Genomic DNA, 25229 nt, shown 5'->3' with positions numbered 1-25229 from the left:
CAGAGAGGACTTCAAATGCTCCCAGGCGGGAGCAGGGGAGCTCACGGCTGCTCCAGCTCTGCTGCATGGCCAGCGCTCCCCAGGGATGCACAATGAGCTTGTGAGTCCCAGCCCTGAGGTGGACAGTGGATGTATTCACACCACAAGCTCAGCACCTAACTAGACAGAGAGCTTGGTAACACACTGCTAAACATTTGTTCCCTGTCCATTTTCCTTAATAATTAGCTGTCCTGGTTTCAGCTTTGATGGAGTTAATTATGCTCTGAGGAGCTAGTGCAGTGCTGTGTTCTGGCTTTGATGTGAGACTTCTCAGTTCCTCAGGCTTTGCTAGCAAAAAGGCTGGAAGGGCACAAGGAATGGCGAAGGGACACAGCCAGGCCAGCTGACCCGAACTAGCCAAAGAGGTATTCCATACCATGGGATGTCATGCCTGGTATTATCTACTTGGGGCGGGGGGTGGTGGTGGGGTGGTGGTGGTGTTGGCCAGGGGTCAGGTCGTTGCTCGGGGACCGGCTGGGCATCGGTTGGCGGGCAGTGAGCAGTTGCATTGTGCACCATGTGTGCCTTTCTTCCTTTCCCTCTGGATTATATTCTTTCCCTTTGCCTTTTCATTGTAACTGTTATTGTCATCATTGTTATTATTGTTCTTCCATTTTTACGCTATTTCAACCATTAAACTGTTCTTATCTCAACCCTTGAGTTTTACATTCCTTTCCACACCTCTGGGTGAGGGGGGAAGCGTGCGAGCGGCTGGGTGGTACTTCATTACCAGCCAGGGTTAAACCATGACATTAACAAAGGCACCAGGTTCCCTGGGAAGCCCTGCTGCACCAGGTGGGAGCCTGCCCTCCCTGCCCAGGCCTGCAGGGCCCTGGCAACACCCCAGGGGCAAGGAGCACAGCAGCTCACCCAGGGAGGCCCTAGGTGCCCTGCAGCAACCACACAGTGCACCTTCCTGCAGAGAGGAGGTTGGGGATGCAGCTGGGAGGTGAGAGGGTGACCTGGCCTCAGCGATGCCCTAGCTCCCACTGCTGATCTGAGGTGGGCAGCAGGAGTAGCCCAAGTCCACCCCCAGGCTGCAGCCCCTCAGCCTTCAACTGAAAGAGCAGGGTTGAGACCCTTTCACCACTTTCTACCAAGCAACCAACTCTGGATGTGTCAGCTAATTAACAGACCTCAGCAAAGCAAGGTGGCAGCAACAGCTTTTTGCCACCTAGGAATCCACTGCTGATATATCACCACCCTACCGTGTCCATATCATGACCTTTATGCTTCTGCCCCTGCCATTGCTCAGACCGTTGAGGAAACAAAGCCTCTGCAATCAACTCAGCAGCAACACAGGCTCTTCTGATGAGGAATCACAAAACGACAAGGAAGGTGTGGATGAGCTAACACACTGTGGACTCATACATGACTCTGCAGCACTTGTTCCCAGCTCAGTAGACCTGAAACAAGGCAAGGAAGATGCAGGCAAGCACTGCCCTGAATCTGCCACTGCACACTGCAGCAGCATGCTTAGCTGCTTCTAATGCAAGCAAAACCCAGGCCACAGCTGCAAAGACCACCTGGTTCCCTGCAAGCCTAGGGCAGAGCTAAGGGACACAAGAAAGTCAGTCCTTGAAGGAAAAGAGCATCATCAAACCTCAGCAGAAGGCACTGAGAAGCTCACACTCAGGTCCCATGTCCCAGAGGAGCTCAACACGGGATGGACACAGACAGCCCCAAGCATGGGACTGATTTATCGCCATGTTCTGTGGGAAGGACATCGGGCCACAGCAGAAGCCTGGTGGCAAAGGCAACCACAGGCACGTGTTCAGAAAGCCTGTGTTCCATCCCAAGGCACAGCGGTGACCACCTTAGGGCTTGGGGTCCTGGACTCTCACAGGTATCAGTAACACATTCCCAGGAAGTATTACCAAGCAGGTCTTGCCTTGAGGAGCAACTTATTAAACGTCGCTGTCTGCAGGCAGCAGTTCCTTCTGTTGCCAAATCCTTGGGAATGGCTCCAGTGCTGGGGACTTTGCTTTTAGCCACTCTTGGATCAAAGAGTGGCAGACTCTGGGTTCAAGCCCTGGCTTGCTTCCAAAGGCTGGGCAACCAAATCACTGGGCTGGAGCATCCCAAGCTTGCTGGTCCAGAGGATGCACAGAGCCCCCTGTGAGAACGAGGCCCCACTCGACACAGGCAGGTTTAACTCCTCTTGTGCTGAGCGTACACTCCTCACCAGCAGCTTAGCCTGTGCAGGCTCGGCAACAGTTCCTACAAGGGAGCAACATTCCAGCCACCAAAGCACTGCTAATGCTCAGGACTGCAGCTCTCACCCGACAGCCTTCCCTTCCTGTGGCAGCCAGGTACAGCACACACAGCCCAGTCATCCCTGCGGCAGCTAGGCCCCAACAGACTGCATACATCCCTTCTTTTCTCTCTCTTCCCCATCCACAGTCATCATCCCAAGCTGTCAGCAGCACTTCTTTGCTTGCCTGCAGTGCCCAGGCTTCTTCCAACGCAGCCTCTGCTGCGAACAGCCACATCTGCAGAGAAGCAAGCAAGCCCTCCCCAGGACAGGGGAGCCACAAAGAGCAGCATGCAGTAAAACCACTCGCCTGGCCTCTCGTCCTGCCCCCTCTGCCGTCAGTGGATCAGCCAAGCACTTCGTACCTTGATCCTACCTCCTGCTCCCCATCCGCTGCAGCCCAGAGGATGCAGGCTGCCACAGAGCAAGCAAAGCACGCCAGCATCTGCTCTTTGTCCTCACAAGGCTCTCGGTGAGCACAGGGCCCCATACAGACCTCCCATTCATGGCTCGAGCAAGCCATGTGTTTCCTGGCACAGTTTATTATGAACATGCTCCTATAAAAGCAGATTTTTGGCATGCCAGGACTGAGAAAAACACACGGGTCAGCTTTTCCTCCCCTCCTGGTCACAAACACAGACCCAGCAGGCTCATTTATGCCAGCTGAAGCTGTAGAAGGCGGCAAGAAAAATCACGAAGGCTTAACAGCACAAGCAACCCCCCTGCCTTGTGGGTCGGTCCCTATAGCCACATAAAGCAGCTTCTCAGAGCACGCCTGCTCCACACACAGCATATTCCACTGCTTAGCAGATACCACGGAAACAGCAGCCAAGCCAAACACCCAGAGAGATTTGCATCTCCAAATGACTTCCAGCCAGCATGTTCCTCTGTGCAAGAGGTTCCAGTTGAGAAAGCCTCTCAGATGGGTAGAGCTGCAATAAACCACTCTCTCCCACCAGGCCAGATGGAAATGGTTTGATGCAGGCAAGGAGCGCTGAACACAGCAGGCTTGGTCTGATCAAGCCCAACATCTGGAAAGTCTTTGGGCACCCATCATATAACCCTTTTGAAACTATGTCGTTTCCCATTCCAGCTGAAGTAGAAACAAAAACTCACTCTGCACCCAGGAAAAAAAAATAAAATTCCTATTTGAGTCCCCAGCACAACTGGATTGGTACAAAGCAGCATTTCCAAGAAATGCTCAGCCAGGGTGGCTTTGGCTTCGTGAGCCGTGCACCAGCACTGAGGAGCTCCAGATCTGGGATAAACACAGCATGGTTGTACTGGGATGGATCAAGACAATGAGGGACTTGGGAGAGCACCACCTATTGGCCCCTACAGTCGCGCCACACACCTGGATGCAACAGCCCTGCTCTGAGAGCATGTGTCTGCTCAGACGACTGCCGAGCCTCTCTCCTTTGTGGCAGTTTGCTCTGGACTTGCTGGAGACATGATGCCCGCACACCACTGCTACACACCAGTGATCGCACCACCACACAGGCCACGCACCTGGTTCTTCTCTGCATGCTACATGGAGGGCCACATCAAACCAGCCTGCAGCACAGCCATTTGCATCCATGAGCACAGTTTCAATCGCAAAGCACCCAGCTATGCAACATTCCAGGTGGGATTTACTGATCCAGAGGAGAAGCAACCCAGGATGAAAGTAGGTACAGAAGGATCCCCATCCTACAACAGCTCTGGGAATCTGCTCATCCCACAGCACTTGGTTGTGGTCCCAAATGGAAACTGCAGAGCTGGTCCGCTCTTTTCTCACTCCCTCCCTGTGTCCCAATGCAAGCGCACACCTGCCCAGACCCCGGCCACCCTCATGGACCCCACTGGGAGTCCTATGATGTACAGCACATGCAAGCCCTTGTTTGGAAACAGTTTGGCTGCTGGCCTACCAATGAGGGACAACTGCTCTGCAATGGGACTGCAGCCTGAACTCACCCCTTGTGGCCCACAGCACCTTCCTGCACTGCCCTCAGCATGGAAGGGTGCTTTTAAACACAGGCTCCAAGCAACCACTGAGAAGCAAACCCTGCCCTTCAAACCAATCTTTAGAACTAAAAAAAGAAAAGCTGCAAACACTTAGTACAATTCTCATTAGCCTCCCCAGAACTGTTCAGAGGCGCTGCAAGCTGTGTGGGATCTGCCTCATGGTTAGCAACGCTCCCTGCCCTTCAAGGCCCAGGACCCCATACTTTGGAATGGCTAAGCCAAATTTCTGAGCAATTACCACAAGAAACCAGAACAAAGCCACTGGTGTTTGAACACTGTAAATCAATCGCTGGAGCAAACGCTAAGGCAGTGCTTGCAGTGATGCACCGGGGTGCAGCTGGCCACGGGAAGAGCTCACTGCCACACACAGCAGGGAGGTGCCTACAGCCTCCATCACACGCAGCCCCAGTCCCCAAGCAGGCAGGAACTGCTCACACATGTGCCGTGGGACCAAAGACCAGTTATCACTGAGAAAAAAGCTCAGCACAAGGACAGGTTGCCAGCTGCAGACCCCTGAAGTCTGTTAGCACGTGCCAGGACAGCTAGGCTACCCTGACACCGACTTCGCTCACCCACCCAGTCTGGGTGGGTCTGGGGCTTCCCCACCTTTGTTCCTCACGCCGCCCTGCTTCCCCAGCACAGACCGTCCAAACTCCAGCTCCCTCCCCAACCACACACCCCCAGAGCCTGCTTCCTCCAACACCATATCAAGCTTGGTTTCATACTCTTATGTTTTAACTTCATAGGAGCTCTGCACTTTCCATTCTCCACAGATCCCTGCCTTCACCCTTGCAGCAAGGAGAGACCCTGCTTTCCTGTGTGCTCAAAGCCAGGCAGCAGGGTTAGAGAAGAGCCACCCTAAATCAATATGATGTGGTAACCACAGCAGCCAGGGACAGGGCAACAGTGGGAAGCAAGGTCCAGAGCATCACCCACTGAACAAGCCAGCTGCTGCTCCGGTGATGAGCAAGAACAGCAACAAGGGTGCTACCCTGCAGCCACAAGAGCAGTGGGAACATGACCAGAGGTTCTTCCTCATTCCCAAGCAGAGCAGGGCTGCTGCCAACCAGTACCCCACTGCAGGCTTACTTGGGCTGGTGGGACAGCCACCATGGTTCTTTAAGCTGATCTCTAGGGCCGAGGGATTTGCTAACCGTCTGTAGGGCACGGAGGATGCATCTGGACTGAACTGCTAGCTGTGCCTCTGCCCCACAGTCTCTCCTGACATCTCAGCCCCTTGCTCAAACAGGGGAAAGCCAGAGCAAGCCAGGAAAGCCCCAGTGGTAGCCAAACTCAGCTGCCTGCAACAGCTGGGGCTGCTGAACCATAACAACTGGCCTCAGCCCCACAGGAGGCCCAGTCTGTCCTGGGAGCAGGTCACCACTGCTCCGAGCTACGCTCCGCAGCAGGGCTGTGCCCATGCTCCTGGCAGCCACTGCAAGAGGAGGCATGGGCATCTCTGGCAGGACGTGCCTGGTCCCAAGGAAAGGATGCTATCCTGTTGGGTCACCAAGGCCACCAGATGGTCTCAGGCCCCTAAAAGAAGCCCACGCACCTTTCCTGAGATCCCACCCCAGAGAACTAGCCCTAGCCATGAGCACAGTGCCAGGGTGGTGCAGGTGGGAGGGGGACAGGGCAGGGTAATCAGCCAGAGCCCCAACACTTGGGGCACAGGTACACGCCAGTAGCTGGCTGCACTGCTCAGCCTCTGGCTTGTGGAGAAGAAAGCTTGCTTTGGTCAGACAGGTCCCACACCTGCAATCTGAGCAGCACAAGCAAGGGTGCCCACGGGACCCCCAGGAAGGGCAGGACAATATCTCGCTGGCAGATAAACAGAGAAACAAGCGAGACAGGAATGCCACAAGCCCAATGTGGGAGCTGGGAATCCTGCTAGCTCAAACCATCTTTAATGGTGCAACAGCCAAAAGTTCTAGACATCACCAGCTGCGCTGCCAAGCCCAGTGAGAAAGACAAATGCTTCAAGGGTGACTCAGCACCAGCAACAGGCTTGCAGCACCCACCGGTCTTGCCAACAGACTCTCCCAGGCTTGCTCAGAGCCCTTGAGCGATTCCCCGGCTTCCTCAGAAACACTGATTTATAACTGATGCATGCTACTGGCAGCGCATGGCAGGCTGGAGACGCAGCTGAGCTGAAGGCCGAGCTTTCTGGCCGGCACAGCAAAGGTACCGCACTTGTCTCCTACAAAACGGAATACAGTAGAACAAGCACAGCCAGGGCGAGATGCATGTCCCCGTGCAGCAGCCCTGAAGGATGATGCTTCCCCCACAATTTAAGCAAGGGGCATGTGAGAATGCAAAGGTCTTTACCAAGCAAAACCCCTCTGGTGGCAGAGAGCCTCGGCAGTGCTGAACAGCCAGGTAGGTCCTGCCAGTAGGGAAGAGCTGCAACGGAGCTGGCTCAGGGCTCAGCACTGCCCCAGGGCTGGAGGTGAGAGCCCGCAGCAGCTTGTTACTTCTCCCGCAGGGTTTGTGTGGCTGAGAACCTCTCCAGAGGTAGCTGGCACCAGCACCTCCAGGCATCACATGAGTGCTTGCCACTACACCCTCATGCCCCTCCACCCAGGCTGAGGGCCAAAGGCTGATGTTGCTTCCTGCCATCCCAAGCCCAGTCAAGAGGGAATTCCTCCACAGCCCTGCTGTGTGTGTGGAGGGAGCCCCTGGCCAGGGCTTCACGTTTTTCCTGTTCCAGCTGAAAGGCTGTTCCAGAAGATGATGGGAAAAACCAGAACAAGCTCCATAAAGCTGCCTGGCGCTTCCCTTCAGCAAACAGGAGCCCCAGCCAGCCCAGAGAATGGAAACTCAGGCTGCAGAGACAAAAGCAGAGGGTGGGGAAGGAGGCCATGGCAAGGGAAGCAGCGCAAAGGGAAGAAGCACACACACAAGGCCTCCAAGCAAAGCCAGCTGCTGCATCAACACACCATCAGTGAAGATAAGGCTGCTGCTCAGAGCCAGCAGTGAGGCCATCAGGTCAGCACACGAGCCGAGGCTGCGCTGGGCACCGTGCACTCCTGCCAACCAGCCTTCCCTACTGTCCAGGGCTGGCTGGTGGAGAACGAAGAAGGTCTGGCACCCAAGCTGCTCAAGTGAGCTGCTTCTCTGCACACTGCACACACCAAATCCACTGGAAGGAGGAAAACCTCCCCCATAACACCCAAACCTGTGCTGGCTCTTGGATATGCTTGATCAGGATGTCTTGCAGATCTTGCGCTCTAAGGTGGCCAGGAGGGAGGGTCACAACCTTACCCAGCAGACCGGGCTCACCAGCAAGCTCCAACACCCCTGAGGGCAACAGTGCAGGGGCAGCAGCTGGGGAGGCCAACGAGGGGAGAGAAGGTGCAGGCCAGAGCTCACACCTACACCAGAGTGAGTACCTTTGGCACCCCACTCTCCATTTCAGTGGCAGCTATATGTTTACGCTATATACAGGGACTTCAAGCCCACCCGTAAGCAACCCTCCAGCCCCAAGGAGGACTCAGAGCTGTGGACAAAGGGACAGCTGCACTCCTGAGCTTTGCACACAAGGAAGCAGACAGGGAGCTTATTTATCTCCCAAGTCCTGCTCTGGGATAAATATTTTAAATCTCTCTCCAGGTCATGGCGGTATATTTACAGCCAAGTTTCCCTTAGCTATCTGCCTGTAGAGACTCAGATGGATTTGCCACAAAGCCAGGAAGATCCAGCTGGCCAAGCTCTCCAGACAGCTTATAGCTCACGGGAGAAATGGTTCATCCAGTACCACAGTCTTGAAAATGACACCCACGCCGCAACCGTGGCAGGGATTCAGCCGTGCACCCCTGCATGCAGCTGCAGCTCTGCATGGCCCACCACAACATGCACTCGACCACCCTGCCTTCCCAGGGGCAAGGGGGTGGCCCATAGGCTGGGCGATGCCATACACAGCACCACATCAGGGCAATCCTGCAGCAAGGCTGCACCGTGGGTCTGGCTCAAGGTGAGCGAGTCTCTGCAGCATCCTGCTTCACGACCTGCTTTACTGCAGGTTTGACCTGTTTGCTCCCCTCCCATAGAAAGTGAAAAAGCTCCCAGGAAAGGTGCTCCTGACAACACACACCAGCTTTTCCTGGCAGCCACCATGCTGCAAGCTAAAAATTGCCCCATGCATCCAGCAGTGCCGGAGACAACGGGAGCTGCCAAAAGGCAGCAAGCAGACACTGAAACAGGCCTCACTGCACTAGCCGCATTGCTGCCTCTCCTATTTCACGGGCTCTACGCTGTCGGGTTTTGACCTCTGCCTGCATCTGAAGCTTGCAGAGGACAGACTGGTTGCCCAGGGCTTCCCTCTGCATTCGTATAATTTCTGTGTCACCCCTCCTGAGCATTTCAGGGACACTAGTTAATACTGCCTGCTGTGCGCTGCGCATCCATTTTCAGTGTATGTGGCACTGCCTCTCTCCTGGCTACAAAGCATCACCCACAACTCCCTGTATCTGTCTCTAACTATGCCCTACAGGTCTGCAGGTTTCATTTTTCACTGCTGGAAAGCTGAACGCCAGCCCTACTTTACAATCACTGATTATGGCTGTGCAAGGCAGCGCTGCTGCCCAGCTACAGCCCAGGACCTGCCTCCTGGTGGAAACATCACTGGGGGTGGGGGGGAGCATGCCTGCAGTATCACTTCTGAATAGCAAAGAGGACACAGAAAGGAACAGTTCCTTGTTTATTTTCATTAGAGCCATTTATGAATCTATATTAAAAACCACAAAAAATAGGAAAGTAGACAGAGAAGCTAGTATTTCCTCTGCTCATGCAGTATTAATTAAAAGGTAGCTTCTCTGAGATGTCACTACATTACCTCTCAGCTAAAAATGGAGAAAAGTCACCGAGTGGGAAGAATATGCCAGCAGGGCACTTTCTGGAATACTTCTACAAATCAATAACTAGGCAGAATGCTTGCTACAGACAGATCTAATGCAAAGCCCCAGTGACAATTAAAGAAAAGCTCAGGTATAACAGACTTGCAGAGACAGAAATTCACACCAACCAAATCTTGAAAACCAAGGAGATTCTCCATAGCAGCAGAACAGCAGATTCCCAGTGTATCTCCATGGCTGGAGAACAAGTAATTCTTATGGGACAGTCACTAACCCACCAGTGGGAAGAGCACCAGGACATCCCAAGCAACAAAGTGGCAAGGAAGCACACAAACAGTGGCAACAGACACCCAACATCCAGGTCCCGGTAGGCAGGAAGCTGTGCACAGCACAAGCATCTCCAGCCATCAAGAGGCAGGGCCAAACCCCAGCAAGGCCCAGGTTGAACATGGTGTAACACGGAAGGATGCCCAGCACAACACGCCTGTTTCCTGGATACTTATTCCCTTGCCAAAATGTTAGCCATTCAGATTAATGGTTTCTGCCTCAGGCCACGTGGGTTTGAGACTTTTCCTTAGCTGAGCAGAAGGGGTTTTGTCAAATTTTTATCTCTCTCAAAAGAGCAGTGCTCATAGCCAGGCATCAGACAGAAGCTGAGCAACAGAAAGTCTGAGAAGGGGATGCATGGCATGCCATGGGGGGGCTGGCACACAGAAAAGGGGAGACAGAGGGCACAACTGAAAAAGGAACAGTTGCACCTGGGCCAGAGCAACAAGGCAGGAGCAGGACCTGGGGAGAAGAGTGCTGCGGTGCCAGGTGAGACCCCAGCACTCAGCTCCTCCACTTAATGCACCCGAAGGCTGCAAGCACAGACAGCCATCAGGAGCTAACTCAGCAGAGAAAAATCATATGTGCTGCCTTCGTGGCTCAGCTTTTGCTTAGAATACGGTGGATAAGCATCTGTTCAAACCTGGCTGGAGGAAAGGGTGTTCTCAAGACAACTGGCTGACATCCAGCCATCTCGCTGCTACAGGAGGCTCAGCCCAGGAACCGGCCGCTCCCGTAGCACCGACCAGGTGCTCTCAGATGGCTCCCAGGTTCCCAGCGTTCACAACAGGCAGCATGGAGGCATAGGAACAAAGAACACCAAGTAATTCAAGGGAAGCTCTGTTTTCTTTGGTCCGAGAAGATTTGCACAATTCTTCAACTGCTGGAAGAGACTTGAGGTGCTGGCCCCTCTCCAGGGCAGCTGCAGAGCCAACTGAACAACCCGTCCTCAGCAGCACAAATCCATCTGTGCTCTCAGGCATGGTTTGGGAGAGCCGAATGCGCTGCCCAGAGTGGCACCCTGCAAGACTGCCTGGTTTCATTTTCTCTGATCTTGTCTTTGCTGGGAAAGACAAAAACCATAACCTTTCCTCCCATGAAAGCTTCCCACTGACACAGGGCTGCCAGCAGCTTCAGCAGAGCCAGCGCCACAGAGCAGCTTCATGCCGTGCAAGTGACGGGCCTCCCCAGCAGAGCCAGGACGTACACCAAAAGCATGCTGCGTGGAGAGCAATAAAGACACTTGCAAGCCACAGCTTGTCCTGCCTTTAACCATTTGAAGAGTTACTGTATGTTTTGGAATCAAAGGCTTCCTTTGTGCTCCTATAGAGGCCAACAGGCAACCATAATGAGGAGAGTGTTTATAGCTGGTTTTAAGCAATGCCGTGCCTATCTTTTGCCAGCATCATGTTTGACAGCAAGGACAGCCCCACACAGAGCTGCCCAGAGGCACATGGGCCTCCTCTCTGCAGCCAGAACGCGACTTGGCCTCCCCGTGCCACAGTTCTGAGCACAGAGCCCTCTGGCTTGAGGTGACAGAGGATGGAACCAACTCACCATCATGCCCTTATCGATGGCAGTGGGGCACTGCCTTGGCTGTTTTTCACAGTGGCCCAAGCTGCACCAAGGTGTAGTAAAATCCTGATGCTGGGACAAACCTCATCTCACAACAGCATCACAGAAGAGGAAACATTATAAAGCCCCGTCACCTTAGAGCTACTCTGAAAACAAGTATCCGTTTATAGTACCGACACCTGAGTGCAAAGTGCTCACAGACACTCCTGCCCTCCAGGACAGAAGTCCTCTAGGAACTGAACATATGTCAACCAGGGGCGGAAATACAATTAGACCTCTAATGCTCACTTATACCCCAGCCCCTTCCTGCACCACCTCCCAGCACAGGCAGCAGCACTGTGTGCGTCATCCATCACTTTCTCCTAGCCTGCAACACCTTGCCGTCCAAAGGAGGAGTGTTCACACACCCAAAATCAAACGTGTCACTCCACTTTCCAGACAGGAGTCTGCTTGTATCAGTTCTTCTCATTCACATCATCCTGCAGAGTATGAACATCAACCCACAACACTCCAACCACACAGAGGTCCAGACCATCTGACGGCAGTGGATTCAGTTCACACAAAAGCTCCTGCCTGCTTCAGTCAAACCAGAGCCTGATTTGACAAGGAGAAGACAGGCCCATTGGCATCCCACCAACAAGCTCCAGAGGAATCATCAGTTAAAAACAAGTCACACCTCCTCCCCAGTCACACAATTTGTGTGCACCCACTGTGACAGGGGACAGGGAGTTCACAAGTACTCATCAATGCCACATTTCATCCTGGCAAGTCCCAGTCTGAGCTCTCCTCTGGTTGGATACAGCCTAGTTTTCATTCCTGCTCTCTGGGGCACCTGGACACCTCAGTATCCATCTCTTCACTATCAACAGGAACATTTTAAGTAGTGACATAGGCCTTGCCTGGATGTCACCTAATATTTTTAAGGACTGAAATGCATTTTCAAGAGAAGTCCTTGCAGAACAGCTTCAGAGGGTCAAAGTTGGGAGGACAGAGGATGGATTTTTGAAAGCTGACAAAATCAAAGGAGCAGTCCCAGGCAGGAACATTCTGCAAAGAGTATCAACAAAAGCACCTATCCATCAGCCTTCGCAAAGCGCTATAAGACAAGCAGGCTTGGGAGCGGTCCAAGCTGAGCCAGGACACCAAAACTTCTCATCCCAAGCACACAGACCAAGCTTTCAGAAGCCTGCAAGCCAGTCCGAAGTTCCCCTCACCTCTCTCTTTGCTGATCAGACAGCATGTATTAGCTGCCTCTCAGAGGAAAGCAGTCTGTTCTGCGCACAGGCAGAGATTGCTTCCCTGAAAAAAGCAAGGCTTAGATTACTACTAGAAGTACTGTATGGCTCAGCCTTTCAAGCTCAGGAAGAACATTTTTGTATTAAATCTAAAAAAAAGCTGGCAAGAATGAGGAACAGAGCTGGAACAGCAGTCAATGAAAAGCACATGCGCTGCAGACCTGGCTGCCAACACAAATTGATGCTTTGAAACAAAGACCACTTGTGTTTGGCTTGAAGATCTTCCACAGTTACTCAGCAGGGGCTGCATAGACTAAAAGGAGACACAGGTAAACACAGGAGAACAGCGCTTGCTGCCAAGTATTTCCCCAGAACAAAGAAATGACCCAAAATGGAGTCCCTGCCTTGACAGGGTGGCACGGGTTCATCCTTACCATGTTACAATGTCCCAAAGCAGGCAGAGGCAAGAGGAAACACTGGACAGACCTTTGGACAGGACTCTGTTCAACCTGAATTCAAGCAGCACCCAGACCCACAGACACACAGCCTGGACCTGGAGAGCTGCAGCTGCTTAACACACTGAGTGTGCCTCCAACCTCAAGAGCCCACAGAAACTTCGCTACAACCGGCCTGCACCCTTCTCCCATGGTGGAAAACAGACAGAAGAAGCCCCAGACAACTATTCTTCCAGTGCTCCACTCTGTGAGACCACAGACACTCTCATGAGCACCCCGCAAAGCTTCTGTGGCACTCTGGTCTAGTTCCCAAACCAACCTACATCCGCATGAAGACAAGCCTTGCAAGCCTCTCTTGCAAGCCTTCCTGCTGCCTGCATAGCACTACACCCAGAAGGCACAGGGAGAGTGAAACAGAAGATGGTCTTCCTCACAATGATGCATCAGTCTGGTTCTTTTTTGTTTAGGGACACCAGCCATCTGATCGAAACCAAACAGCAAGAGCAACAGCTCCCATTACAATGCATGGGGATGGGCTGGTACCGTGTGACTTGAGAGGTGATGGGACACTGCTCCCCCACATAGCACCCAACACCAACGCAGGAAAGCAGCCCCTGGGCCAGATCCCACAGCAACAGGCAAGGAAGAGGAGACACAAATGGAGAGCTCATCAACACAGCCAGTACAGATGATCCTGACAGGGTCAGGTAGGATGGAAGAGGTGGAAGTGCAGGACCCTGCCCAGACCACATGTCATGGTTTAACCCTAGCCAGCAACCAAGAACCACGCAGCCACTCAGCTCGCTGCTCCCTCACCCAGACAGGTTCCTCCAGAACCAAAATACCTGGTGCTTGCTTTCTTATGCTGTGGTTCAATAGCTTTGGCATTAGAAAGTGAGAAAACAGCTTCTAAAAGACCCCCAAGGTCCCCCACCTTACTCACACTCCCTCTCAACAACCTCCCTAAATGGCAAGAGATACACTTTGTAGCTGGACTGCTGAAAGCTCACCAGGACATCAGGAACAAGATGTGGACCACGCGCAGAGCCTCCCAACCATGACAAAGCCAGGGAACAAGCCCCTGCGCTTGGCAGGCAGCCACACAAAAAGCCTGAAAACCTGCAGCCCCGATCTGCTCCCCAGCAGGTCTCTCTCCGAGAACAAATCCTTCCATGTCCAGCAGTGGGACTGCTTCTTCCAGGCAAACCGGCACAGAAGGTATGCTACATTCACAGCACAGCCCTTTAACCCTGCCACACAATATAACACCTGCTTTTCTAACAGACTAAAGGCATTCACAAGCAGCTCTTGGCAACAACACCCCTGCCTAAGGAGCAGGACATGGAAACAGGCCACCCAGCATGGCACCTCTGCCGTGCTGAAACGCATGCCAATGCCCAAGAACCAACGTGCTACCAACTGTCAAATCGTCACTTCCTCACCTCCCTTCCCTCTCTCCCCCAGGACACAGTTGATTTCTTACAAAGGTAACTGACACTACACTCACCCTTCTCCCACCTTGGGCACAACCAGCATTCTCCAGGAGGATATCGCCATACCAAAGGTGTTTGCCTGACAGCCTGGGAGGTGAATTGGTATGGTTGCTTCTTTTGCTTAGACAGCAAAAACCACTGTGCTAGTTCTTAGCTTTTGCAAACACACACCACCACCACCCCCCAAATGCAAGGTTAACGGCCCACACAACTTAAATTCTCATAAAAGAGAACGTTCCTGTGCATCTGCCAAACATCCTGTCAGCTTTGCTGTCCTCCCAGCCTCCTAAGAGCTGCCTATCCCAGCTCACGAGACCGCCACTCATGTCAGGAGAATGAGACCCGTTTCCTTGGGGTCTGGACAAACAATCGCATGTCCAATCTCCAGGGAATTTCCCTGCAAACACCACAGCAGTAACTGCCTTCACAAAGGGCACGTTTGTACCCAAGTCTCTCTGCTGCTAAATAAGCATTTGTTCCAGGTTCCCAAATATCAAAAGCAGTGAAAACACCCATTGCTAATGCGAAATATTTTGCATTCCAGGCCTGAGAGGTACGCTTGAAAATGTTCAGAGAGGAAAGAGTGTTTATTCACTGAAGAGAGGTGTAGGTCCAGCTATTTACTTAAGTCCACGTGTACTTGCTGGAAGGCAGCTTTGATCTTTGCAGCTCAAATAGCAGATGAATTGCAATGAAGGGAAGAAAAATATTAGTGTAAAGTTCCCCTAGTAAATACCTGTAACTAGGCCTCACAGCCTTCAGATCTTTTTTAAATGCCTTATCGCTTACAGCCAGACTTGTCCTTGCGCTCTTGCCTGCTGCCCCAAAGCCAGGCTCTTGCCTTCCCACTCCTGTCCCACCTTCTTCCTTCTATTCCCCTTGGGCTCCACGGCTTTTGGAAAAAGCGCAGCCTGCCCTCCTAGGACACATACCACACACACCCACCCCCCCCGCTTGGATGCATCACAGACCAGCCTTCGGTCAAACAAGGTGAGACCTATCGATCTGAGCAACATGCGTTATGTGCAGTGCCACCCACCCACCTCTCCTGAGCAAGACTGTTTCAGCAGGAGGAAATGTGCTCTCACCAGCAAGAGCATCCATTACCCAGCACGCAACTAAAACCAAGTGCTTGCTGCAGTTTAAACATCTGCCCATCTGCCTTTAGAAGATGGTCTCTTGTCCCACATCAATTAAGAGATTAGAGGACACCTTTAAAGCATGCATAACATGACAGCCCTCTGGTCATAGGTGCCAGCTCCCAGTGGTCTGTGACCCACCACACAGAAAAAGAAGCGCCTACAGACATGACTACAGAGTTGCCGTGCCTTTGAAGCTCCTGCCATGTCAGGGTTACAGCCTGCCCAGAGCACTGCCTGAGCACAGCCAAGTCCCAAGGGGGGACAACACACTTTAGAAGAAAAGAATGGTATTGGCTTGTCACCGCTTTGCCCCAAAACAGCCCAGAAATGTGCTGAGCAGCACAGCTTTTCAGCTGACTTGGATCGACTATCATAGTACTTGATCTGGCTGCAGATGCTGGAAAACAGATGGCAGCTTCAGCTCAAAGAGCTTAAGTCACCCAAGTTGTACTACTTGGACCCTTTAAGCCCAAGAGAAATCTCAGATCCCATCTGATCATTCCTTTTTCCAGGGATGCTCTTTTTTAGGAACAGGCTCCCTAGGGACCACAAAAAAAGCACTGCCAGGCAGAAACTTACAGCTCAAACACAGGACATGGAGGCACTTCCAGAACAAAACAGACCTTTTGGGGTTTTTTAGCTTTAAAGAAAAGTTGACTCAGCAAATATTTCCTCCACTAGCATTTCAACCACATGTTCCAGCAGAAGCCAGCACACATCTGGTACACTGCAGTGTCATTGCCAGAAAGATCACAGCCTCACTGAGCAACGGAAATGGAGGAACAGGGACCAGCAGCCCAGGCACCGAGCACTCCTAGAACACATACGTGGCAAAGGAGGGTCACAGAAAGGACCCGTGTGAGCCATGGATATACCACCCTTCACAGGTCTTTCGCCAGCCCTCTCTCCAAACAGCATCCACAGGTGAAGGGAGGCACTGTTTTGCCACCTACAAAATTGAACACCAGCCCCTAAAACCTAGATACCGAGATATGGTTCAGCCACATTGCTGGCATCCGAGATGTTTTTTTAGTGTCTGCAAGCTGGACGGCAGCACGTTCCTCCCAGAGCTGTAGTAACGTGGTCCTGCTAAGCAAGAGAAACGAGGAGGAGAGCATGTGCCTGGGGCAGCACAGAAACTCCACCAACTGGAGCAGGGAGCGTGCTGGGAGGAAAGGCAGGCAGCCTCACAAGCAGGCCCGTGCATCCCAGCTGCCAGCACCCTGGCAGGGAGGCAAACCCTGCGGCAAGTCCACGGTGCCCAGTGGCTCCAAACCAGAAAGCAAGCCAAGCATGTGCTCCCCCTTGCTCCAGGAACAGCCTTCCCAAAAGGCTGCCAAGGCAATCAGCAATTACAAAGCTAATCAGCTAAATAAGTGCTGCTTTTTGTGCTTATCAGCTGTAAATTGGACATTACTTGCAGCCTGGCAACGGGGCTCGGCCAGGGCTCCAGACAAATGAAGAGCAGCAGTGGCAGCAGCGCTATCAATACCCTTCCCTGGGAGGCAGTCCGCTCGGCTAACATCGCTCCCGACTTCGCAGCAAAAACTGCAAAGCAAACCGCACATCGCACGCGGTGAAACCGAGGGGACCTCAACCGAGTACCGGCAGCGCGCAAGACCCTGTCTGCGGGGCTCCGAAGGGAGCGAGAACGGAGGCACGTGGCAGCCAGGGGACCCCTCAAAGCCAAGTCCCAGCCGACCGCCCCGGGGCTGTCGCACCACGGCCAAGGTCTCCCTCGGGGGAGGGAGACCGTGCTGGAGCCCGCGGAGAGAAGCAGGGCGGCACGGAGCGGGCCGGGGCCCCGCAGCAGGAGCCCCCCCCGCACAGCGGCACCCAGGAGCACCAGGCCGGCACCCCCAGCCTCGCGCGGCGCCAGGCGGGCCCACAGCCCGCACAGCGGGGCGGGGCTCACCCCGATGCGCTCCGCAAGGGGCAAAGCCCCCTCAGCAGCCGAGGGGGGGCAGTTCCTACGGGGGAGAGCCCGCTGCGTGCACACTGCTTTTTCTCCGGGTTTTGATCCGCTCCGATTCCAGGCGCAAACCGCTCACAAAGAGCCCCCCCGAGGCCAGAGCCCAGCGACAGGGCGCTGCGGGCCCGCAGGCAAACGCCTGGCGCATTCTCATCCGAGCCCCCGGAGCCCGCCGCTACCCCTCCCGGGCGGGCAGGGCGGCCACCGCGCTTCGGCGGCTCCCGCAGCGCAGCGGGGCTCGGGCCGGGGTGGGGTGGGGGGATATCCGTCCCTCCGGGGGGCGGCCCAGCGGAGCTCCGTGCTGGCGGGCGTCCCGGACCACCCTGGGCCGCCCCACCTCTACCCTCCGGGGGCGGCCCCGGCGGGGCCCCGCTGCCTAGGGCGAGGGGCACGGGGCACCCCCCCCATTCCAGCACTCACCCAGCACCAGGAGCGCCCGCACCGCCGCCATCCTCCCAGCGCGCCGGTCAGTGCGCGCCCCTGCCGCTGGCCATGCCGCCGCCCCGCCCGCCGCCGCCGAGAGGGGCTTCCGGGGGCGGGGCGGCCACCGGAAACCGGGCGGGGCCCGGGCGGCGGCGGGCCGGGGAGCGGGGACCCGCGGAAGCGGAGGGCTGCGCGCCCCCGCTCCGGCCCCGGCGCTGGCTGGGGGTGCCGGGGCACTTGCTCCCCTGCCCGGGGGCTGCCCGCGGCCCGGCTGCTCGGGAGGGTCCCCCTCGGGCGCCGGGGGTCTGCGCGCGACCGCCCCGCCCCGCCTTTGGCGTTTATCCCGCGCCACGGCGGGGCCCGGCTGGCGACCCGCAGCTGTTCCGGGCCAAGGCCGGGGGCACCGCGAACCAGCCTCGGGAAGGACGGGAACCAGGAGCGGCCGCAGCACAGAACCCCGTTATCCACGTTACACAGAACAAAGCCTCCGAGCGAGGAAAATTCTGGCCACAAGAGGAGACAAGCTGATGAGGTGCTGCAATCCACGGAAAATCAGCTGCAAGGGCAAAGGTCATGATGTCCGTGGGAGATGGTGACCTCCGACTCCAATAGCCCCCCTTCCCCGAGAGAGGGCAAGCCCCCGCCTGGGGAGCATGGGGAGTGAGCAACGAACCTCAGCAGCACTATCTGAGGGTGCGTGCTGGTTTGCATTAGAAGTGAGAAACTTGTAACCAAGCCTACACACGAATGAAAATGAATATGCAACACACTATTGGACGTACTGCTCCGCTGTATGTAACGTGTACCCTCAAGTAGCTCAGTGTGCGCGTTGGGCAGAGCGATCCCCCGTCCATCCAGTGCTGTAAAAAGAGAATGCCTGCTGCTTAATGCTACATTGGTGTAAAGAGGTTTACTCCCATTTCGGTGACACCTCCACAGCACCCAAAGCAGAGGCACCGCAGTGCACGCAGGCATGGACACCTGCATGGTGCTGGCTGGAGGCCTCCCTGCCTGACCCAATGCCTCCCGTGGGGCCTGCTGCAGCCCTGCACCCGCAGCTCTGAATACCAGCTTTCCAGCTGGTTTGTTGAGCGTCCAAAACACTTGCTGCTTTTGGCACTGCATGGAATACTCACCATCAGGCACCCCACAGCGTCCTTGAGAGCGCTACTGGATCCATCACAGGACGCTTAAGCCTTGACTCAGCAAAGCGTGTGGCACAGGATCAGAGCATGCCTGCTGCCCTGCGTGGCAGTGCCAGCCTGGAGCTGCACCAGAAGCCCCCACCACTGCCACCTCCAGCAGAGCCTGGGTCACCACAGAGCTGCCCTGGCTGGGGAAATGGCTGTGCAGCATTGCCAGTAGCCGCAGACCAGTCCTCTCCCGTGGGAAAGCCACCACATCCTGTCACCGAAAGCTCTTCTGGTTGTGGCTGGGGACCAAGCAGCCTCAAAGGAAGTGGCAGCCTATTCAGCAGGCTCTAGAAAGCAAGTTTTATTTCCACCTGCAAGCTCAGGGCAAGCAAGCAAAGTAGCTGATGCATAGTAAGAAGGGTCTCTGTCCCACCCACACTGGCTGACTGCTCTCCTACTGCCAGTGAGCCACCTGATCCTAGCCTCACATAAGGGAATTGCTTCTCCTTCCCCAGGAGGGAAGTAAGCACAGCACTGCTGATCCGGGTATCACCACTCTTATCTGAGGAGCACTTGCCACATCAACCCTCAGAGCTGCAGGCTGTCACAGCATCTTCCTAGCCCTTACTTACAGCCTTTAGTGCCGTAGGGACAAGAACTGCACCACAAGATACCCAGGAAACCAGTCTGCTCCTGCTGTGCTTGCCCAGACTCTGCCTGAAGCTACCTTGCTCCCTCGAAGAGGGTGTAAGATAGTTGGCCCTGCTCCCTTCACAGCCACAGGCTGGGCAGCCAGGCTCCTCACTGCCAGATGCCATGCCAGCCAGGACAGGGTAGTGAAGCCACCTGCACTACTAGGGCAATGAGACCTCAAAGCTGGCCCTGGCCTTCCCCGCTTCCCCTCCTCTGGCTGTACTGTAGGGCCAAAGGGCCAGCATCTGGAGCAGCAGCAGTGGGAGGTGAAGCACACAGCCCACCTCCAGTTACAGCAGGAGGAAACTCCTTGGGAACTGGCTCAGAAGCAGTCAGAAGCCCCTCCACGCCGAGCCAGTTAAGCACATCCCTGCAAAAGTACGCCAGTTCCCATAGCCTACCAGCACACCACGCAGTCACATTCACATTCTCAGTCCCCAAGATCAGGTGCTCATGTGCAGCACAGTCAAAGGAGCCAACTTTTTGCACAGGGGAAAAATGAGGCTAAAGCAGACCCCATCCAACAAAAATCCGCCTTACCTGCAGGGGAGCATGACTACAGTTGTTTGTAACAGCAATATAAGCAGCCTATGCAGCAATGCAAGGCTCCGCCTGGCTGAACATAAGGCCATAACCTGACCAGATGTCAGAGCCCTTCTAATTAGCCACAGCTTCACAGCCTGATGCATCTTGAGGAGGCAGACATCCAGGCTCTGCCCAAGCCAGCCCAGGCACCCCTCATCATCAGTGACCTGCAGTTGCAGCAGTTTGAGTTTATTTACTGTTGGCACTGCCAGCTTCTCCCAGGAAAGCATGACGGTACTCATGGATGTGAAACTCACTGATCAATGCACAGCACAATGCACAGCGGTGTCACTGCTGCTGTGATCAGGACCTGTCCCTCTCAGCTCGCAGCAGGTCTGAAAACAGCCCCCACAACTGATGGACAAAGGCTGCCAGCACCCCGGTCCCAGCTGAGGGATGGTGAGTGACAGCCAGCGCCCAACAGGACCCAACAGTCCAAAGAGAGCCACCCCAGGAGGAAACATTCAGGATCCACATGTCACCTGTGACAAGCCCTTTCCCCCACCGAACTCCACCATCCCTGTAGCAGCATTTCAGTGCTGTCCCTGTTCAGGACAGGCAGCCATTCTCGTAGGAAGCAGGCCAGAGCCCAGACAGACCCACACGCCTTGTACACAGTCATTTGACTTCTGGACACCACCAGCTTGTGACTCTGCCAACCATGAGCCCCGTTAGCACGCCTGGCACAGCTCAGAGCTCAGAGAAGCCCAGGTCAGGCTAGCACATGGCACAAGCCCATACAGTTACTGCTTTACATGATCCTCCACCACATGCTTCCCACCAGAAGCCTGCTGCACAGGCTCTCCCCAGTGTCAGCTCCAGCCTCAGCTGGCCCCTGTGGGGGCAGGTGAAGTGCAGACTGGTCAGGTTTTCCCCTGACTGGGTGCTCGCAGGGCAGAGCACAACCCCACCCTGCAGTCTCCTGGTCTGTCATTTTGTGGGTGAATGGTGGGTCAGTATGTGCATTTGTCTCCTTTGGGTCAGAACTGCCATCTACACCAAGTCCAGTTGCAGGATGGTTTTGCAGTCACAGAGGGGACTCACTGTGGTTGGCAGATGAACCAGATCTCATTGCGGCGCTGAGGGATGCTGGGATTTTCATAAGCAGCCACGATGTAGGTTTCCCGGAGCACAGTGTCTGTGGAGCCCAAAAGCTCCCAGAAGAGACTGATCTCTCGCAGAATTGTCTCCTCGGTGGTCATCCCATAGAAAACCCTGCAGCAAAGGGACCAACGTAAGCAACAGAGCCAGTACATTCCCCCTTCCCACAGCCAGGGCTCCAATCCCTCTGCCCAAGGAACCACAGCAGCCGTGCAGGGAGTTCATACACATCCACTGAGCTGAGAAAACACCTCTGGTGCTGGGGTCACCTGGTTATAACCCGAAGTGGTGCCCTCTCGGTGATGTGAATTTCAGGGTCCAGGGGAACAGGGGGGTTTTGCTGGAACTCTTCTGGGAGATAATAGGCAGTTACGACCTCACGCTCTAGCCCGGTCCCCTCCCTGGTCAGGTGGATTTCGTTGAGCACTGGGACTGTCATGCCCAGATAGCAACCTGGAAAGGAGGTAGGAAGGCAGCAGGCAAAGTGAGATGGCTGGGTTAACGGCGGCAGCCCTCCTCTCCATTCCAGATGAACAGTAGCAGGGCCCTCCCTCTGTGCAGCCTGCCAGCCCCCTCCAGCCCCTGCCTGCACACACCTACAGAGTTCTCCTTGCAGATGTAGCGCATGAGCTTCATGAAGCTCATGGAGATGCTCTGCTCATACATGGGTTCCCCCTTGGTGACACACGCCCACTTCCCAGCTGGGTATTGCCGCTCCTCGTAGGCTGCTTCCTCGCACTGAAACAGTCCACAGACAAGCCAAGTCAGACCTAAGCACAGCTGACAACACTGCAGCACTTGAGGGGCAAAACCAGTGCTGACAGGCAAGAAGTGAGGAGACAGGACCCTGCCAAAATGAGACCCCCTGCTAGTCAGTGATTGGGAGGGGAGGCTGGAGAAGCCAAGGAGAAGGTGAGGGGAAATGCCATCACATGGAACTCAAAACAGGGATGCTTAACAGCACTGGGCAAAAGTCAGCAAAAGGAAAAGCACAGACAGGGACAGGGTGCAGGGAGGCTTGGAGGCTCCCAGCATGTGCAAGGAATGTAGCACATCCTCACTAAGGGGTACCGGACTTTCTGCTCCTCTCCAGTCGCTGTCCTGCCTACTAACAAGGATGTTCCTGACTCCAGGCACCCAAAGGCCTCCAGTGAGGTTGACATTATTCTCAGGTGCAGTGCCTTTTCCCTGGAGCATGGTGTGCACAGAGAATAACAAGCAAAAAGCCTCCTGCCTAGCAGAAGGGAAAAGTTTGGCAGAAGAGTTCTAGCAGCTGGAAGAGCTGTGAAGGTGGAACAAAACTCCTCTTAGATCCTTCTCCCATACTGAGAAGTGACAGGAGGAAGAAGGGACATGAGCCCAGCTGGTGCAGAAGGGACAGCTTTGTGGGACAGGTCAGAATCTCTATTTCCAGCACAGACGCCCAGCCTTCTGGACAAACCCAACGCAGAAGGGGGGCAGGGAGAGCAGGGAACTTGCTTCTGGATCTGCTTGTAGTTCAGCTCATGGCATGGTCACAGCCACAGGCACTGCACAAAGAGGGGCTGGGAAATTGTAGCCAGCACCTATCTTCCCACTCTTAGCTTGTTCTTCAGCCAGATGAACGCGGTCATGAGACAACTTTCTTCCACAGAGCTCAGGCCACCTGTCCAAACTTCTGTGCTGCACAGCTGTGCTGGCAGTGACTGAACCAGGAAGCTGTGACCAGCCTCAACACCGAGTGCCACCTCCCTGTGCCTCCACCCGAATCAGGTCTCTACACAGAAAGCCAAAGCAAAAGCAGAAGGCAAGCATCTGGGCTGCTTATGTGCATCAGTGGGGTGGCAAGAGGAGTGCCCCAAAACACTGCAGGGCAGCCAGCATTTGCCCTCTAGATGGGGTCATGTCTGCCATTGTCCCACCAAGCAAAGCAGAGCAGAGCAAGAGCATCTTCCAAGCAAGGAAACCGCCAGTCCGCCTAGACTATTTGCAACACTTACCTGCCACATTGTGAATAAACCTACCAATCCACCAAGACATAGCGTCTGGTCCTTCCACAGCCTCAGCCTCATCATCATATTAAGTACCACCGCTCTAGAAGATGAGACTTGGCCAAGCGAAGGAGTGAAAGATGCTTCACCCAGACCCAGTAGCAAGAGGTCCCTGCAACGTGAGCTGGGGAATTTGACTGAGTACTGACAGAGCGAGGCTCTGTAAGCAGCATAATAACTCCCTTGCCTCCAAGAAGATGAGGGCTTGTAGCACTGACAGCTCAGGAGAAGCAACCAAATACTACCGACCTGCCCAAGCCCAGGAAACGTGTCATTAAGGGCCCCAGCTCCAGAGTCCCCTCAGCACTAATGCTAGGAAGTGGCTACTACCTCCTCACCCAGCCCCAGAGTCAAACTCCAAAAATCCTCCTCATGCACGGAGAGGATGCCAATAGCAACAAAAGATCTTCAGGCCCCCTGAAATCTCAGGGTACTGTTCCTGCCTGGGACCAGCATAGGTAGAGAAGAGCCCAGACTAAATCCCTGGGACCCAGAAGAACAGGGGAAGAGGGAGTATGGCAAAGCCCCAATTCAGAGCTGTACAGCCCACATGCTCAGACGTGTTTTGCAGGCAGGAGTGCTGGACCTCAGCCCAGAAGAAACTGGTTAACCTCTCCTCATATAGAGAACAATTGACAGATGTCTTCTTGGTAGCAAGCCCAACCAAGCCTGCAGAGACACAGGAACCAGTCTGACAGGTGCTTCTTCACAGTTATTTCTCAAAGCTCAGAAGCACCCTTTCATGTGAGAGACAAGAGGTATGCAACTTAGTAAGATCTTCAGGCAGAAGCTACCATGTTTGGATTGGCGGTTGTGACAAACAACAGCACATGCTCAGGTTGTGACAGCTAGGCCATCAGGCCCTGTGCTCCCCACAGAAGCATCCTCGTCTTGTGCCAGCTGAGATCTCTGGCTCAACCAACAGCCACGTAAGTAGCACAACACAAACCCAGCAGGACTTTGAGCTATGCAACAAGGTGCTTCCAGCAAGGCAGGGAGCAAGCAGACTCTGAACTTAAAACTCCCTCTCTTAGATGTGCCCACCCTGGCAGAGGATAGGTTGGTAAAGGAGTCAGCTGGAAGTCAGGAGACCAGAGAACACAGTAAGACTAGTCCAATTTTAAAATAAAGGCTGGGAAGTTGAGCGTTGCCATTACTTAACATAGGAGAAGATGCAGGGATGGCAGAATGCTGCGACAATCCAGAGCTGCCATCCTGGCTGCAGTGCTTCTCCAGGAACCTCTGCAAGGCCAGCGTACACGAAGCCGCCTTCTCTGCAGGGAAGACGCTTCTCCTGCTGCCCAGGCCGGTGGCAGTGCCCACGCCAGCCCTGCCGCAGGCCGGCTGCGGGCCAACACCTGGGTGCGTGAAGAGGAACTGGCCTCACCTTCTCCTGCTGCGAGAGGGCATCGTACGGCACGGGCTGGCGGGCCTGGCTGTGCCGGCTCATCTGGACGATCGGGCCTGCCATGTCTGCAAGGCAAAGCAAGGGGAGGCCAGGCTCGCCCAGGCCGGAGAGCGGGGGGGTCCCGCGGCCCACTGGGCCCAGCCAGGTCGGCGTGCCGCCGGCCCCGGAGCCGAGTAGCAGGGCGTTGCTTTCAGCCCCAGCCCGGGCCCCACCCCCCCCGGCAGCGGGCCTCAGCGCTCACCGCGGGGCAGGCTCACTCGGTGCGTTCTGGCTATGGCCTCCCAGTGGGCGAACAACCGACTTCGCTCTTGCTCATCTTCTTCTTCCCCCTCCTCCCCCTCCTCTTCCTCGCCGCCGCCGGCCGCGTCCTCCTCCCCCAGCCCGTCCAGGTCCTCCAACGAGACGCGCGCCATTGCCCCTCCGCCCCGCACCCGGAAGTGAGCAGCTCGGCCCCGCCCCGTGGCGTCCCTTCGGCGTCACGCGCCCACCCCCTCCACGGGACGAGCC

The 25229-nt window shown here is 55.0% G+C and overlaps 2 protein-coding genes across 3 annotated transcripts in view; both read right to left on the bottom strand.

The window, feature by feature from the left end:
• The window catches only part of PTK7 (protein tyrosine kinase 7 (inactive)), a 33510-nt gene extending 15431 nt beyond the window's left edge, over positions 1 to 18079 (bottom strand). The window contains exon 1 of one of the 2 annotated variants that reach the window (XM_080408232.1): positions 17770 to 18079. In XM_080408232.1, coding sequence (XP_080264358.1) covers positions 17770 to 17800 — 31 coding nt within the window. In that variant the 5' untranslated portion in view covers positions 17801 to 18079. The remainder of the gene's footprint in view (positions 1 to 17769) is intronic. The other variant, XM_080408234.1, reaches the window with a different exon arrangement.
• Positions 18080 to 19248: 1169 nt separating this feature from the next.
• LOC308072005 (heme-binding protein 1-like) lies at positions 19249 to 25228 on the bottom strand. The gene is made up of 5 exons (XM_080408271.1): positions 24964 to 25228; positions 24702 to 24787; positions 21881 to 22022; positions 21554 to 21737; positions 19249 to 21398 (listed from the first exon to the last, which is right to left on the bottom strand). Exons 1-5 carry the CDS (start codon positions 25133 to 25135, stop codon positions 21224 to 21226), a joined length of 759 nt encoding a protein of 252 aa, XP_080264397.1. The 5' UTR covers positions 25136 to 25228; the 3' UTR covers positions 19249 to 21223.
• Position 25229: the final 1 nt, after the last annotated feature.

Source organism: Falco punctatus (assembly GCF_963210335.1).
Source record: "Falco punctatus genome assembly, chromosome: 12".
Lineage (NCBI taxonomy): Eukaryota > Metazoa > Chordata > Aves > Falconiformes > Falconidae > Falco > Falco punctatus.
This window is presented reverse-complemented; position numbering and strand designations above follow the sequence as displayed.

What these genes read in the sequence shown, in the direction of transcription:
- LOC308072005 (XM_080408271.1), bottom strand. Translation starts at nt 25,135, where the DNA reads ATGGCGCGCGTCTCGTTGGAGGACCTGGACGGGCTGGGGGAGGAGGAC. An exon ending in CCCTCTCGCAGCAGGAGAAG is followed by an intron (nt 22,023 to 24,701) that starts GTGAGGCCAGTT and finishes GGACTGTTTCAG; the next exon opens with TGCGAGGAAGCAGCCTACGA. An exon ending in CCACTTCGGGTTATAACCAG is followed by an intron (nt 21,399 to 21,553) that starts GTGACCCCAGCA and finishes CCTTTGCTGCAG; the next exon opens with GGTTTTCTATGGGATGACCA.